Source organism: Oncorhynchus nerka, linkage group LG5 (assembly GCF_034236695.1).
Source record: "Oncorhynchus nerka isolate Pitt River linkage group LG5, Oner_Uvic_2.0, whole genome shotgun sequence".
NCBI classification, from domain to species: domain Eukaryota; kingdom Metazoa; phylum Chordata; class Actinopteri; order Salmoniformes; family Salmonidae; genus Oncorhynchus; species Oncorhynchus nerka.
In genome coordinates this window covers 65,191,826-65,209,430 of record NC_088400.1, presented here as the reverse complement: position 1 = coordinate 65,209,430, position 17,605 = coordinate 65,191,826, and the positions used below count along the sequence as shown (strand labels likewise).

General features: G+C 43.6%; 1 protein-coding gene across 1 annotated transcript in view; it reads left to right on the top strand.

The window, feature by feature from the left end:
- The first annotated feature begins 1,560 nt into the window (after positions 1–1,560).
- LOC115120890 (prostaglandin F2 receptor negative regulator-like) overlaps positions 1,561–17,605 on the top strand; it is a 65,927-nt gene continuing 49,882 nt past the window's right edge. Inside the window, exons 1-4 of the mRNA XM_065018930.1 lie at positions 1,561–1,919; positions 5,566–5,934; positions 8,500–8,910; positions 10,144–10,503. Of these exons, the coding sequence (XP_064875002.1) occupies positions 1,862–1,919; positions 5,566–5,934; positions 8,500–8,910; positions 10,144–10,503 (1,198 nt within the window). The 5' untranslated portion in view covers positions 1,561–1,861. The remainder of the gene's footprint in view (positions 1,920–5,565; positions 5,935–8,499; positions 8,911–10,143; positions 10,504–17,605) is intronic.

Genomic DNA, 17,605 nt, shown 5'->3' with positions numbered 1-17,605 from the left:
AACTAAATGTTAATCTAAAATAAATGTGAGATATCTAGATGCTTTTTATAGTGGAGATCATGTTTATAAATTGCCTGGCTGGGCTGATGAGACAGTGGGTTGCGCAGTCAAATGGAACAGGGTAATTAAAACCTGTTACTCCTACCCCTACTTTTTTGAACATTCTGTTAAAAATCACGCAACATTTCAGCGCCCTGCAACTCATGCCAGGAATATAGTATATGCATATGATTAGTATGTGTGGATAGAAAACACTCAGACGTTTATAAAACTGGTTAAATCAAGGCTGTGGCTATAACATAACGTGCGTTTCATCGGAAAGTGCAGGAAAAACTGATCACTGAAAATGGAAAAATATATTGCTGCGCGACTTGAACCCATTGATAAAGGTGAACCACAATTAATGAGGCTGAGGTTGCAGTACCTACAGCTTCCACACGGTGTCTAGAGTCTTGTCATTTGCCTACGATTTGTTTCTTGGTCAAACAGATGCAAGGCAGCGCAGTTCTTCAGGTCTAGGACCGGATATTTTGGTTGAGTTTCTAGCCGGACATTTTTCCAGACGGACAGCTATAGAATACTTTGTCTTGTGATTAATTTGATTGCTTATTAACGTTTACTAATACCTAAAGTTGCATTACAAAAGTATTTCGAAGTGTTTTGTGAAAGTTTATCGTCGACTTTTTGAATTTTAGAAACGCTGTTTTTTTTCGTTGATCACACAGTCTACATATAACGATATCTAGGCTATATATGGACCGATTTAATCGAAAAAAAGACCCAATAGTGATTATGGGACATCTAGGAGTGCCAACAAAGAAGATGGTCAAAGGTAATGAATGTTTTCTATTTTATTGTGCGGTTTGTGTAGCGCCGAATATGCTAATTATTTTGTTTACGTCCCCTGCGGGTCTTTTGTGGTGTTACATGCTATCAGATAATAGCTTCTCATGCTTTCGCCGAAAAGCATTTTAAAAATCTGACTTGTTGCCTGGATTCACAACGAGTGTAGCTTTAATTCAATACCCTGCATGTGTATTTTAATGAACGTTTGAGTTTTAACTAATACTATTAGCATTTAGCGTAGTGCATTTGCATTTCCAGAGCTCTAGATGGGACGCAAGCGTCCCGAGTAGAAGCAAGAGGTTTTAACATCATATATGTAGTTTGTGGGAACTTGTAGAATAGACATTGGTTAAAACTGCATTCCAGCCGATCAGCATTCAGGATTAGATCCAACCTTGTATAATATCTTGACAATTTGACTGCTGACATGCCAGGCATTTTAGGACCGTATCAACAGTGGACTAATGAAAATATCGTTTTTGAGTTAAATTCCCCTTTAAAACTTGAAACTACACACCTCTTAGTGGCCCCTTGTAGATGTGCAATGATCTGAAAGCAACATTTCAATAGGCTAACGTTACACATACTGTATCGATGATGATGATATTCTGTAGGCCTATTATTCAGCTCTAAATAGCCACTAGTGAGACTACATGAGATGAGATTTGGGACAGAGCTACCTGTGAAAATCCCGCCGCTACTCCCCTCCTCCAAAAACTGACTTCCGGACACTGCAACGTTGTTCCCTCCCTCTCCCGTTCCAAAACCAAACACTGATTAACGACACTCAGTATGAATTATGCGAGCGTACACGGTCGCTACCAGTGGACTTTCACTGCACGCACGTCCATTTAACGGATATCTGAACGTCTACTCGCCAGTGTCGGTTCTCGTGGACAGCATTTTGGGGATTTCTGAGAGGTCGCCGGTGGTTGGGTTTTTGAACTGAAGGTCCGAGAGGACTCCTTTCACCCGTGGCGGATTTTAATGACAAAGGAACGAACTGGGAGTTAAAATGACGCGAATTTGCAGGATGGAACATCTATCTCTTCTACTCTTGTTTTTATCGATGGGTAAGTTATATTTGAAAAAGGGTTGTCTAACGGTCTGATAATATCGTCATAATAACGCGTGTGCTGTCGTTTAGTGGGAACTATTAGATTGACATGCACACGCGGGCACGTTTTCACTTAAAACCTGATAAGAATCTCCATTGACAAAGCAATTAGTCAAATTAATTTAAAGGCAATGTTATCAACTGATTTTTAATGATCATGCTGTTCCTCCTAAATTAATTACACATGACTGAGTTTTACTAAATATGTGAATAGATTTCCCACGCCCAACTTCATCGTTACATGTAGGCTACCGTGGTTGGTCACAGGTGAGGGTGTGTGGCAATTTTCCATTTCAGCTCCTCAAATCCTGGTCGAAACTGTTTTAATCGTTCAATCAAAGGAATACGAGCGAGAACTTTTAATGAATTTAATGACATCAATTAAGTTGACAAGCCTTCACAATGGTCCAGTTACATGGAGGCACCATAACACGCGATGGGTAGCCGTCCAATTCGCATAGATCCCCTTGATAAATTGAACTAATGTAGTTGAACTTGGAATGGCGCACTGTCCACCACTGATGGACCTCTCTGTTATTATAGTCATTTGTTATCTTATCTCAGTGATCAAGGAAGAAATATAATTTTCGTTTAGTTGATCGGACCCATTTTATTTCACAACGGTGTGTAGGATGGGGAGTGTGTGTCAACGTATACTTTGCGTCGCTCAGGGCTTCCCTGTGTTCGTGTGAGCGGCTGAGTTTTTAAATTGGTGTGGTACTGTGAGATTATCAAATGTCAACAGTTAACATGTCTCCAGCCTTCCTGGAGCAGGGGATGTGTGTGCCCTTGAGCCATTCCCGATGGCTTTAAAGGCGTCCGCATGCTTCCCAGCCGAAACCGTTCGGAAGAGTTGGTGCATATATTATAACGATTTTTTTTCTTCGGTTGTTACGGCACACGTTAGTCACAAGCCGGATTCTCCCAACTTGTGACTGGTCAACAATAGGGATTCTACAGGAAAGTCTGTCATTTAACGAGATGACTCGCATTCATACACTTTATTTTAATTGAACTACTGCACCAAACAGCTTAGTTAAATTAGTTGTGCACTGAACAAAAATGTAAACGCGACGTAAAGTGTTGGACCCATGTTTCATGAGCAGAAATAAAAGATCACAGATATTTTTCATAGCACAGCTTTTCTCTCAAATTTGGTGCACACATTTATTTACATCCCTGTTTGTGATTGTTTCTCCTTTGCCAAGATAATATATCCACCTGACAGGTGTGGTATATCAAGATGCTGATAAAACGGCATGGTCATTACACAGGTGCACCTTGTGCTAGGGACAATAAAAGGACACTTTAAAATGTGCCGTTCTGTCACACAACACAGGGCCACATGTTTTGAGGGAGCGTGCAATTGTCATACTGGCTGCAGGAATGTCCACCAGAGCTGTTGCCAGAGAATTTAATGTTAATTTCTCTACCATAAGAGCCTATTTCTGCTAGATCTGAAATGTGGTCGGTGCTACTGTATGGATGGTGTGACACAATTACGAAGCCTAGGCGCACAGAGGTAGGCACACAGAGGTCAAATTGAGCTCCGTACTGGATCGCCGTGCACTTCTCAAATTTTGTAAGAATGTGGAGGGCTCCGTATTGACGTGAATGCTTGTGACGGTAGGGAGGTCCTGTATGAACACACACTGACTTCCATGACAACGTCCTTCACAACAGCTCTGCGCTGTTCGGCAAACTGCATGACTTCTGCAGAGGCCAAATCATTGTAAATACTGCACAGCCAAAGCAGACGGCAGATTGACAATGCCTCGCCGTTTAGCCGCCTCCATTGTCCTCAATCCGGTCTCGGCGCAGACCACTTGTATGGCATCGTGTGGGTGAGTGGTTTGCTGATGTCAATGTTGTGACGAGTGCCTTGTGGTGGTGGTGGGGTTATGGTATACAATAAATACATGCACACGACCCCAAACATGTTGATGACGTACGACTGCCCTAGCTCTCCAAAACCCTTATCTGTATTTACGGTTTTCAGCCGTTACATTTGCCCATTTGTTGCCTCCATGTTAACTACAATTCCTACGCTGTTTTAACAATTTTGGCAACATATGCTCATATGCCCCTTATCTTTCACATTGGCAATAAATAATTTTCTGTGTAAAAAAATATGCACTTCCTGTAGCAGTTTTGCGCAGATCAACAAGCTGTGTGCCTCCAGTTGACGAACGACACTTCCTCAGATTACAAACAGGTGTTCGGGGACGCTAGACTGCTAATTAGCACAGGTGGCCACTTATGTCTAACCTAAACAAGTGATATGGCCATGTGGGAACACTAAACCTAACTGGGCTGTCTCATATTGCCTGTTTACTCTGTGGCCCTCCGGCTGTTTGTTTGGATAAGAGTGGCTTAAGAGTTGCGTGGTAATATTAGTCACACTCCTAAGTGGTGTCCGACCAGTATAATATCCCTTCTCTTATGACGTAGGGTAAGTCAAAGCGATGACATCCCCAGAACCAGACTGTTCCAGCAATGTTTTATGGACCACCTTCCCTCAAACGTCTATTTCTCCAGTTCCTTGAGTGTCCTTGATATGTTAATCACTAAGGGTCCAACTAAGGCAGTGGTGTAGGATCATATTGGAATGCGGCCAACGTTACCATTAGAAGTAGTGTGATGGAAATGTTCCCAGAAGGCTTTGCTCTTTGGTTGTTCCATTTGGGATGTAACAGGGACTATTTCTGGGCTGTGGGGTCGTTCTTTTGAAAGCTGCTGGTGCGTCGTCCCTTTGTTCTTGCCAAATGAGCTGACCTCTTATCATTTTTCCTGATACTGTTCTTTGGTTTGTGGTGTGTGTGGGTGGGGGAGCATGTGTTGCTCCATGCTGGCCATGGCATGTGCACGCTCTTCCCCTCAGCCTGTTCAGACAAGCCTGGTGTGTGTGCATGTTTGCTGCTCTTTCCCCTATGCCCATCCAAACAAACCTGTACTTTATATAGGTCTTCTCTCTCTAGCTAGAGTAAGTGGTCTAGGCTGTTCTCTTCTCTAGCAAGACTGTCTCTCTCTATGGGTGCATCTAAATAGACTCTGGTGGCTTCCTTTCCTCAACTCCTTTCCTTCTACTGGATGTCATAAGGTGAAAGCACCAATCTGTAAGTCGCTCTGGATAAGAGCGTCTGCTAAATGACTTAAATGTAAATGTAAATGTACTCCAGTCTAAGAAGGTTACCATAGGCTTTGCTTTCCCCTGTTACTCTATGTCAGTGGGAATAAAGGAAAGGAGACGAGGAGAGGAACCGCTTCAGATTATTGATTCACCCGTTGAGTGCAGCGACGCTAAGGTTCAGGTGTCAATATGTGGGCCTTTTTATAGAACACACACCCACCCACACACACACTGTGGGTTTGGAATCACAGAGGAATCAAACCAAAGGTAGTATCTAAGTGTATATTTAGCCTGCCCTGTGCTAAATATATCCATGTATCTCAAATGTATGCGTATTGTTAAGCAGAGAGGCTTTCAAGAGGTTAGCGAAGGAAGTCTGATGTGGTAGGAACGCTGTCATTGTATGGGGGATTTTGCAGATTTGATGTATGCGGATCTGTCAATGACGTGTATGTGTGTGTCTTCTCTCTAGGTGTATCCCATGCCAGGGTGGTGTCTGTGTCCCCTGGCCCTCTGCTCCGTGTGGAGGGCCAACCTGTCTCACTGCGCTGTGATGTCACTGACTACGAGGGGCCCAGGGAGCAGGATTTTGACTGGACCATGCAGCAGGCGGAGGCGGGGTCTATCCAAGTAATCTCCACCTTCGACCCAAAGTATTCGGACTTGTCGCTAAGCGACCGGGTGGCCAGTGGGGACCTGAGCGTGGTGCGGCTGGGGGACAGCGTGGTGGAGCTGAGGATACAGGAAGTGAGGTCTTCAGACAGCGCCACGTACCTCTGCAGTACACCCAGTACGGACTCTGTCTTCAGCGGGAACTACGATGCAGGGGTAACGCTCAAAGGTGGGTCAGACACGAGTATGAGAGAGACTTCTAGACTGTCTTAACCATCAGTGTGGAATCACCGTATATCCATTTAGGAGAACTGTATTAACTTCAAACTAGATTAGTCAGATCTCCATTATGACTTCTAGTTTACATAGAGGCTGGCTGGGTTGGAAGACCCATACTGTGTGTGTGTTCATGTTCTCTTGTTGTGGTTCGTGTGGTCTATTGAACACGGCTCATATCCCTTGCTTACACATGACACGCTCTCTTAAGCTGGTGTGTTTGTCAGACCACACACACACACACACACGTGTGCGCTTATATACTGTATACACATGGACACAGCTGCACTTTCCTTATATGGACTGGTTCAGGATCAGCTATGTAACTTTAACCCCAATTATGCTAATCTGCTTTGGGGAGGGAACCGGTTCCTAGATCTGCTGCTTTGGGGAAACACTAGTGAGGGGTGATCAAGTGGTGATTTCACTCATGTTCACATGTTCAGTCTTCCAACACACACACACACTTGGAGAGCAGATTCCAGATGGGTGTATTTATCTCATGTCAAATGGGGGTTGTTATTTCTGTTGAGCTGACTGTTGCCCTGTTCTGAACAGTCTGTCTCAATGAGCTGAGGGAGAGGAAAAGAAAGAGGCTTAGTGGTGAATTATGCTGACGAGGAGAGCTGGAACAGGTAGAGGCGTGAGATTATATTGTAAAATCTAAGTGCTCTTGAACTAGTAGGTGATTTTTAGTCCTGCTTGTAGCCGTGCTGTAAAACAATGTTTCATGGTGGTGTAGTTGAACTAGTAGACGGTTTGTATACACAGTACAGTGAGATCCATTGATGTAACACCTTGTAGTGTACGTTAGTTTACTCTATGAAGAGTCACCTGTGTAGGTGAGGCAGTCTACTGACCTCCTATTGGTGTCTACGCAAACTGCATTCTCCACCAAAACTTTCAGTTTTGTGTTTGCTTTGCTCACTTGTCTATCTAATACATTATTTTCTTCCGGCTAAAGTGGCATTGACATGTATAATGCACATTGCATTCGAAAAGTATTCAGACCCCTTGACTTCTACATTTTGTTACGTTACAGCCTTATTCTAAAATGGATTAAATATATTTTTTTCCTCAATCTACACACTACACCATAATGACAAAGCAAAAACAGGTTTTTACATATATATATTTTTTACGTGTGTGTGTGTGGTGTGTGTGTGTATACAGTTGAAGTCGGAAGTTTACAAACACCTTAGCCAAATACATTTAAACTCTGTTTGACACAATTCCTGACATTTACTAGAAGGTAAAGATTCCCTGTCTTAGGTCAGTTAGGATCACCACTTTATTTTAAGCATGTGAATTGTCAGAATAATAGTATGATTTATTTCAGCTTTTATTTCTTTCATCACATTCCCAGTGGGTCAGAAGTTTACATACTAATTGAGTGTATTTGGTAGCATTGCCTTTAAATTGTTTAACTTGTGTCAAACGTTTCGGGTAGCCTTCCACAAGCTTCCCACAATAAGTTGGGTGAATTTTGGCCCATTCCTCCTGACAGAGCTGGTGTAACTGAGTCAGGTTTGTCGGCCTCCTTGCTTGCGCATGCTTTTTCAGGTCTGCCCACACATTTTCTAAAGGATTGAGGTCAGGCTTGGGGGTCATTGTCCATTTGGAAGACCCAATTTGTTTTTGCTCCCGCCCTGAACAGACTGAATGCTGCTTCTGCTATGACAACTATTCATGATCCACTGAATGGCTTTCAGCACGTTCAACATTAATAATGGCTTTCTGTTGGGCGATGTTCACTTTCTCCGTACCCGAACACAGACAGGAATATGTTTAGCTAGTTGGGGGGGGAAAGGGAGATTTTTAACTGAGTGTGACAGTGATTTGGCAGCTCCAGGACACTAAGTCCAATATCAAAGACTTGGTAGAATGGCAGCTTACTGAGCTTAGAGTAAGAAGGTTCATTAGAATATGAACACTTCAAAGCACAGTATCATTCTTGTTTAGAGGCTGAGGGAGCGGGAGTGAGGAAGAGCGTAAGAGAGGGAGTGCGATGAACAGACATTGCGAAAGAGCCACAGGCATACAGTCTCTCCCTCTCTTCCCCCCCCCCCCCCCCCCCCCTTCATTTCTCTTCTGTTTATTCAGCTATGATGGTCAGAGTAAACAGCGCTTCTCTCTCCTCTGATGTGGTTATCAAATCTAAACCCTCCTTACACATAGTGTTGACAGCAGCACCCCCCATTACACCCCTCACTGACAGCCTAAACCGTGTGTGTGTTTGGGGTGGGGGGGGAAAGGGGCAGATAAGGAAGATGCGCATGTGTAAACTTGACATTTGGTATTAATAGATTTTTCATGGATTATAAAATCAGTAATGACTCTTGGCGATGAAGAAGAACGAACATGATGACATTTTGAGATGTGTTGGCTTACGGCAACATCTGTTAGCGTTCTGTCACAATGACATTTTAGCATGCAGTAAAGAACCATGTCGCTGTAGTGAAGCAGCAAATTAACGACGCTAGCCGTGTGTGTGTGTAACTCTGTCCTTTCTCTACAGTCATTGCTAACACCCTGAAGGTGGCCCCGGAGGCCCCAGAGCCCGTGGTCCCCGAAGGTGGCGACATCACCCTCTCCTGCAACGTCACCCGCCACTTCACTGATCCCACCTACCTGTCCGTCACCTGGTCGCTACGGAGACCAGGCATCCCATTGGTGGATATCCTGACCGTTGGCCCAGATGGGGATGTGGTCACAGGAAGTGGCTCCGCCCAGCGCTATGCTGACGGAGGGCTCCGATTGGCTATTCGCAGAGATGGGGCATTTGGATTGGTTGTTGCCGGGGTGACGCAGGCTGATGCAGGGATGTACGTGTGCACGGGGAGGGAATGGATTCACGAGGAAGGGGGTCAGTGGAAGAACATCGTGGGGAAGACTGTGGAGATGGGAGCTGTGGCAGTCACACCTACAGGTAAAGGGGATGGGGTGTGTTTTGTATGTACTTTAGCATGTGAAACATTCAGCCGATCCTAAATCACTCCCCTTTGACCTTAACCCCGAGATATTTGCATATCTGTATGGTCTGGATTGGTATAAGCAGTGCAATGGAGCTTCCACAATATGGCTTCCACCTTACAGATGTAAAAATATCGAAGGGTTAGGACCAGCTGAGAGAGAGGGATCTGGGGGGTGGTTGTCGTTTCTATGGCCTCTACTTTATTTTAGCCTAGCAGCATTTCTTTGTGTTGGAGAGGCTCTTGACCCAGAGATCTATCTCAGCCCCTCCCCCTGTCAGGCCTTTATCCCTGGGTGTGTGAGGAACCCCTGACACACACACAGTGGTTGCCTGGGACACCATATCCCCTGAACCCTCTCCTGCATGGTGAGTGATTAAAATGGGGTGAGAGACTGAGGGACTAGCTCAGCAGGAAGACAACATGGAGGGACTGTGGACCTTCCTTTACATGCTGTATCTAAGTACAGACTAGTGTAGCCATGCAGCCACTATTGACTGTCTACTGAGATGCTAAAGTAAAGAGGATTGGAGAAGTCTAACAGGGGCCTTTGTCCTGGCTCTCTTGTCTAAACATACATAGTGAACTATAGTGAAGTCATCTCACCTACCAGATATCCCAGTCTCCCATAGTAGCAGTATCCAGGATTTAATTTGAGAAATATAACCCCCCCCCCCGAAAAAAAAAAAGCGTTTAGCTCCAGTTCAGTCTCTGGAGTCATGAGTCGTATCATGTTTTAATGTGATTTTCCTTGACTTTTCTTTCTATAGCTTTGAAACTCTTACCATTTAGCCTAAATCGTTCTCGGCGTATATTCACTTTTAATAGTTACCCATTTATACTTGACATTTTGTGGGTTCTAGAGCTTTTGAAATGGGCTTTTTTAATAAATAGTCATCCTTGATCTTCTATATGTGGGTCTTTCAACTTCTCACTGTTGGTTCTTTTGATCAGGATGGTTTTAATCAAGTTTTCCATGTTGAATCCCTTCTACTCCGTCTTCTCTTGATGTGTAGAGTACTTGTATCTCCATGTCCAACTGTGCTGGAGTGTTCTATATTTTCACCATATTGCTTCTACTTATCCAACCGGTCCAGTTCTACAGGTGTCTAGCAGTTAGGACCTAGGTGTTGTTTCCTTGTTTATTGGTTCTAACGGCAGCCATTTTGTCTTCTCCCTCCGCCTTCCAGCTCGTTCCTTGTCTGTCGTGGCCATGTCCAACACCACGCTCAACATGGACGACACCCTGACCCTCACCTGCCTGGTCTCCGCGGGTAACTTGGCCTCCCTGGCCCTGGAGGTCACCTGGCTTGTGGACGGACGCACAGCGGTCAGCCTGGGCCGTGACGGGGTGGTCTCAAACGGGTCCCCCTCGGTGGGGCTGGAGCGGACGGGGCCAGGGGAGTTTAGGCTGGTGGTGAGGGGGGTAAGGGGGTCTGACAAGGGGATGTACTCCTGTAGGGTCCGGGCCTGGGTCGGAGGAGGAAGAAGATGGTACCAGGCTGCAGAGAAGACCTCCAACCCAGTACAAGTTCTAGTCACACAGATCAGTGAGTGAAAGTGCTGTTAAAATATCTACTGTATGTTTTTTAGGTCTTGAAATGCAGTCCAACCAAGATTACCATATCTAACATACTATTAATAGCATTGGCCTCTCACTAGGCTTACTTTGAACACATGCTTCACCATGGCAGTACATCAGTGATGCCTTGTACTACAGAGACACACAGGAACGAACACACACACACACACACACACAGGCACCCGCAGAGTGAGCCTATCCTTTAGTCAAGCCTTTTTTCTGACATACCTGCCCCCACAGTGAAAAATATTGATTATTCATGCCTGTTAAGGCCTAGCTAACTCCTTTCTCTGGTTTTACACCCTGTTTCGCTTCCTCTCTCTATTTAACTGGTCAAGTCAGTTAAGTACAAATTCTTATTTACAATGACAGCATGGTTGCTCTGGGACCTAAGCGGTGGTGTAGGGTGTAACTGTATATGACCTGACAGGTTCAAGGTGCCGTGGTGTCACTCATGCCATCCTTCAGAGTGTGTGGGTGGTCGTGTAGGGATTCATTAGGGACCACCGTAGCAAAACATTTTGCAATGGATAAGTTCATGTCGTCCCTCCCAGTTTGGTATAGATTTTCATGACCTTTTAGGCCAGTGGTTCTTAACTGGTTTTTCCTCAGGACCCAAATTGAATCAGGCTGTCCCAATATTCTCATCGTGAAAAGAATCGACAAAATACAATCTGGATCTTTAAATGTTATATAGATAGCAAATATATGACAAGGGAACAACATTCCAACCTCTCATTGCCATTAATTCAATCCCCCCATATTCTTGATGAAGAATGTTAATGATGGTTTTGGGTTTCTGAACTTTAAATGTTATTAATCATTAGTTTTAAAAGGTACCTGAGGGGTGTCATAGCTGAGGGGCTACACCAGAAGTTGGTGGTTAAGCTTGGAACGTACTGAGTGTAGGGGAAATGATCACGTGGCAGGCATTGCTAAGGGGAGAGAGCCATGGATTAGTGATGAAAGGGGTACAGGTCATGTTTTAAGGGAGAAAAGTTTATGGTCCGTATCACTTAGTTTCCTGCCTAGCAATAAAGATACAATGTTTGTTCAGATGTGTAGGATGAGACTCAGCATAGGAGAAAGGATTAAATATCAGTGCTTGTGTGAATGACTTTGTCTAATGCGGCTGTATTGGCCCTCTGGGAAGAATAAACTTGGTTTGCACTTTCATAGTATCTAGAGTTTTTACACTGAAAATTAGAATCTAACAGTAATAAATTCACTGTTTTGAGACTTCCAAAATAGCATTGCTAATGGTGTTTTATATTGAAAACACTCTGAAGAAACCTCCTGTGACACACATTTGCGTCGCGATCCAGCAGTTGAGAATCGCTGCTTTAGGCTACGTGTTGTATTTGTGTGTGAGGAAATGCCATAAAGTCCATTGGGTTAGCATTAGCTTGATAATAAGCAACCCCACTGCTCCTAGTGTTGTGTTTCTGTGTGAGGAAATGCCATAAAGTCCATTGGGTTAGCATTAGCTTGATAATAAGCAACCCCACTGCTCCTAGTGTATGAAACCATCTTAGAAATCAGATGTTGAATGCGCCACACAGTAGCTGTTTATGCTGCAGTAGCTGTGGGGTTAAATCTGCTCTGGAACTAGGTCTGCCTGGTGCTGGTTCTCTAGAGTCCCAAACATGACGCTCCTCTGACACACACACACACACCAAACACTGTGCAGTGAAAATGGTCATGGAGGAAAGGAATGTGTAGCCAGAGGCCAGAGTGTAGGAGTTCCCTCTAGTACCATAGAGCCCTACACCAACAGACTCACCAACCATATGTATGTGTTGGTGGTTACTAGATGTCTGTTTTCTGTCTGCCATTGTGCATGTTGAGAGAAGTGCCCTGGGTTAAGCCTAGTGGGAGAGGGTCGTAGGCAAGGCCAGACATCAATGGAAGAGGAACTCTGCCTACGTCTGGAAGACACACATTCACACTCGCACCCAAATCCCATGAAATTCAGACCTACTACGCTGAGGAAATGGTAGTATACAGTGCCTTTGGAAAGTATTCAGACCCCTTGACCTTTTCCACATTTTGTTACGCAACAGCCTTATTCTAAAATTGATTAAATAAAAAGAAATCCTCAGCAATCTACATACAAAGCAAAAAACAGGTTTTTAGAAATGTTTGCACATTTATTAAACATTAAAAATACCTTATTTACATTAGTATTCAGACCCTTTGCTGTGAGACAAATTGAGCTCCGGTGCATCTTGTTTCCATTGATCAACCTTGAGATGTTTCTACAACTTGATTGACCAAGAACCCAATGGTCACTCTGACAGAGTTCCTTTGTAGAGATGGGAGAACCTTCCAGAAGGACAACCATCTCTGCAGCACTCCACCCATCAGGCCATTATGGTTTAGTGGCCAGATGGAAGCCACTCCTCAGTAAAAGGAACATGACAGCCCGCTTGAAGTTTGCCAAAAAGTATCTAAAGACACCCAGACCATGAGGGAAAAAGATTCTCTGGTCTGTTGAAACCAAGATTAAACTCTTTGGCCTGAATGCCAACCGTCACGTCTGGAGGAAACCTGGCACCATCCCTACAGTGAAGCATGGTGGTGGCCGAATCATGCTGTTTTTCAGCGGCAGGGACTGGGAGACTAGTCAGGATCGAGGCAAAGATGAACGGAGCAAAGTACCGAGAGATCTGAGTACTTTCTGAATGCACTGTATGTAGTAATGTGCATGCACACACACTCTCTACAGGATACCTCCAACCACCATAAACCTCTCTGTCCAACAGTAGAGGTGTAGTATAAAGAGTTGGAAGTCACTGTGTCCTTCTAATCCCCTATGGACCTGCAGAGGGGGCTACCCTGGTGCGTCTTTCCTTGACTGATTGGTACTATTGTTTGACTCTACATCTGCAGTCCATCACAACAATAGGTACTGTATGTCATAATGATGACGGAAGCATGACACACACCAGAGGTGGTACCTTAGTTGTGGAGGACGGGCTCATAGTAATCACTGGAACGGAATCAAAGGATTGGTAACATAAACATGGTTTCCAAGTGTTTATCATTCCATTTACTCCAATCCAGCCATTATTATGAGTCGTCCTCCCCTCAGCAGCCTCCTGTGGTTACACACGCACACACTTAATGAGCCATTCTTAAAGGTGCAATTTGCAGAAATCCTGTTTGCTAATATTCTAATAGTTTGCCTAATTTCAGTTTGTGACAAAACAAGCAGTCATTCTATAGATAATCACACTGTACCACCTAAACTGCTGTGAAATACCTTTTCAATAGCCCAAAATCTTGTTTTTAGTTGTTTGAGGCTGTTGCACAAAACCGAAAGTAAAATATGCCAAAACATTCAATGAGGATGACAGATCTGTAACTCACATTTCTATGTGAATTTGGTTGAGTCGCCCAAAAAGTGACCTATTACAACTTTAAGTTGCTGTTATTCTTCCTCCATCCTACAAACCCCCCTTTGGTGTTAGTGCTGTGCCACCTCTCCCATACAATCACCCAGAGTCACCATAGAGTTCAATGGGTTCTCTCCAGTGGAGGCTCCCGAGAGGAGGGGGAGGACCATCCTGAGTGAGTTTCATAAAAATAAACCGTTAAACATGAATGTTACACTTTAGATAAAACAATACAAAATATATTCACCAAATTATTGATTAAAACGCACTGTTTTGCAATGGTCTACAGTAGCCTCAACAGCACTCTGTAGGGTAGCACCATGGTGTATGAATGATTCACACCCTAGATCAGCTAGATGCAGGCAAGAGTGTGGAAGGTGGTATTGAATGTGTCACTCTCTCACCTTGATTACAAAAAATTACCTTGACCTGTGGACCTATGGTGACTTTCATTCATAGGCTAGGTTGTAGCAAACTCATGATGGGGATAGATTTGCTTATCATGTAGTAGCCTAAACCTATCAATGTTACATTGAGCTGGGTGAATCCAACATACTGGAACAGAAAATAAGACTAATCATAAAATAAATGATCATTCTCCCTCATCATAAACAGCACCGACCACCTCTGGTTCTCTCTCCAAATCACCTTCATGTCTTGAGTCAGGCTTCAGGATGCTCAGTGGCTGCTGTATACTGAGGGAGTGAAGGAAAAGTGATGATGGAGGGTGTTGACAGGGTGGCGACTGAGTGGAGGAATGCACTCTGGGTCATATCTGGTTCAACACAGACGCACACCACATGCTCAAACACCCCATGCTCAAACACCCCAGTGAAACCAGAGACCCTCCGATGAAGGCCGGAGCTTCTTGGCAGTGGAGAGAGTCCTCTGAGAACATTCCTTGGAACATGCTTAGTCCCTTTTCTTTCTCTCTCGCTCTCCTTTTCTCTCGCCTCGCTCATCCATCTGTCTCTCTGTCTTCACTCCAGATAGAACACCTGCTTGCTCTATCCTAATAATTAAATCTCCCCTTGGCATTTTGGTTTGTTGCACAGCATGTGTGTGAGACACACTAACTATATTGTGTGTGTGTGTGTGTGCGCAGACACATACTCTTGAGTGTGTTTATTATTTATTGGAACCAATGTTTAACTATTTTCATGAAATATACAGCATTTCATTAGTTCCGTCTGGTTTGTGTGGTAGTCTGTATGAACAGGTGAACTCGTTAGTAAACGTCTCTAGAGTTGAGATGGTCAGATAGTTCCCGTAGATTATAAACGGATGATATCTCTATGGTAACACACCCAAAAACTTGAAAAGGGCGCAGAACTCCACACTCAAACGTCACACAGTGTCGTACTCTTAGCTCCCAGGGAAACATGGTGGCTAAAGTATATTGTTCCCTTACTGAACGAGGTCAAAGTACAACTCATTTTATGTTCTTACCTGAACTTCATACTAACGTAAGATTGGATGACTTATTTCAAACACAGGCCAGGCTGTGTTTACCGTTGACACTCCAGACCTGTATTAACCCCCCCCCCCCCCCCCAGAGATATTTGGCAGTTAACACTGTGTCAGCTTGCCCCTGCTGACACAACCCTAAGACAGGTCTGATCCAAATCAATTGAAACACAAACTGGTTTTATCATGGCTTTTAATCAACTGAAATGTCCTCCGAAGTGTCTGTCTGTTTAGCGAATGTGTGTGCTTGTGTGTGTGTGCTTGTAGTTTTTTTTATAGGTCACACTTTTAAAACCTCTCTGGGATATTCGGGAAGGTAGCATACCACCTCAACAGCCAGTGAAAGTGCAGGACGCCAAATTCAAAACAACAGAAATCTCATAATTAAAATTCCTCAAGCATACAAGTATTTTACACAATTTTAAAGATAAGCTTCTTGTAAATCCAGCCACAGTGTCCGATTTCAAATAGGCTTTACGGCGAAAGCACCACAAGGATTATGTTAGGTCAGAGCCAAGTCAAAGAAAAACACAGCCATTTTTCCAGCCAAAGAGAGGAGTCACAAAAAGCAGAAATACAGACAAAATGAATCACTAACCTTTGATGATCTTCATCAGATGACACTCATAGGACTTCATGTTACACAATACATGTATATTTTGTTTGATAAAGTTCATATTTATATAAAAAAAATCTCAGTATACATTGGCGTTATGTTCAGTAGTTCCAAAAACATCCAGTGATTTTTGCAGAGAGCCACATCAATTTACAGACATACTCATCATAAATGTTGATGAAAATACAAGTGTTATGCATGGAACTTTAGATAAACTTCTCTATAATGCAACCGCTGTGTCAGATCTCAAAAACACTTTTTCAAAAAAGCACACCATGCAATAATCTGAGTACAGTGCTCAGACAATAAAACAGACAAAAAGATATCTGCCATGTTGTGCAGTCAACAGAAGTCAGAAATAGCATTAGAAACATTCACTTACCTTTGATCTTCATCAGAATGCACTCCCAGGAATCCCAGTTCCACAATAAATGTTTGATTTGTTCGATAAAGTCCCTCATTTGCCCAAATACCTCCTTGTTTTACACGTGTTTAGTACACAATCCAAAGTCACGACGCGCCGGCAAGTCCATGCGAAAGTTCAGTTGAAAGTTATATTACAGTTCGTAGAAACATGTCAAACGAAGTATAGAATCAATCTTTAGGATGTTTTTATCATAAATCTTCAATAATGTTCCAACCGGATAATTTCTTTGTCTGGAACGCGAGCTAACTTTCACATGAACACGCGTTACGAGCTCATGACACTCTACCAGACACCTGGCTCAAACAGCCCTTATTAGCCCCCACTTCACAGTAGAAGCATCAAACAAGGTTCTAAAGACTGTTGACATCTAGTGGAAGCCTTAGGAAGTGCAATATGACAAATATCCCACTGTATCTTCGATAGGGCATGAGTTGAAAAACTACAAACCTCAGATTTCCCACTTCCTGGTTGGATTTTTTTCTCTGGTTTTTGCCTGCCATATGAGTGCTGTTATACTCACATCATTCAAACAGTTTTAGTAACTTCCGAGTGTTTTCTATCCAAATCTACTAATAATATGCATATATTAGCAACTGGGCCTGAGTAGCAGGCAGTTTACTCTGGGTACCTTATTCATCCAAGCTACTCAATACTGCCCCCCAGTCCCAAAGAAGTTAAGACAAGCAAGCGCCTAATCCTGAATGTGGTTAGTTTGTAGAACAGTGGTTGTCAACCCCTATGCTGTGCTAGGCTATACCCAAACCATGTCTGTTTTTCAATGCGACCTTTCAAGTAAACAGAACTGTGGTTCTAGTTAGAGTGCACCTGAGATAGCACCCCAGTCTTTAGCCACAACCACAACCCAGAAGTAGCTGTATGAAGAACATTTAATGTATTCTATATCTCTATGGTCCATACCAACCAGTTGGGAACCACAGCCAGGCTAATGGAAACCTAGTTGTGGTGTTCGGTTTCAAAATGTGCATTAGTCTTGTTTTTGTTGAGGGCCATTACCTTCTTCATCAGAGCAGAGTAGTGTTCTTCACTGCCTGGTATCAGCTCTCTACTGGGTGGACTAGATTTCAGCTTTCTATTCCCTTAACAAATGGCCCTGGAACAGCTCTTGTCCTGTGCATAATGCCTCAGTTTATCCGGTCTTGGG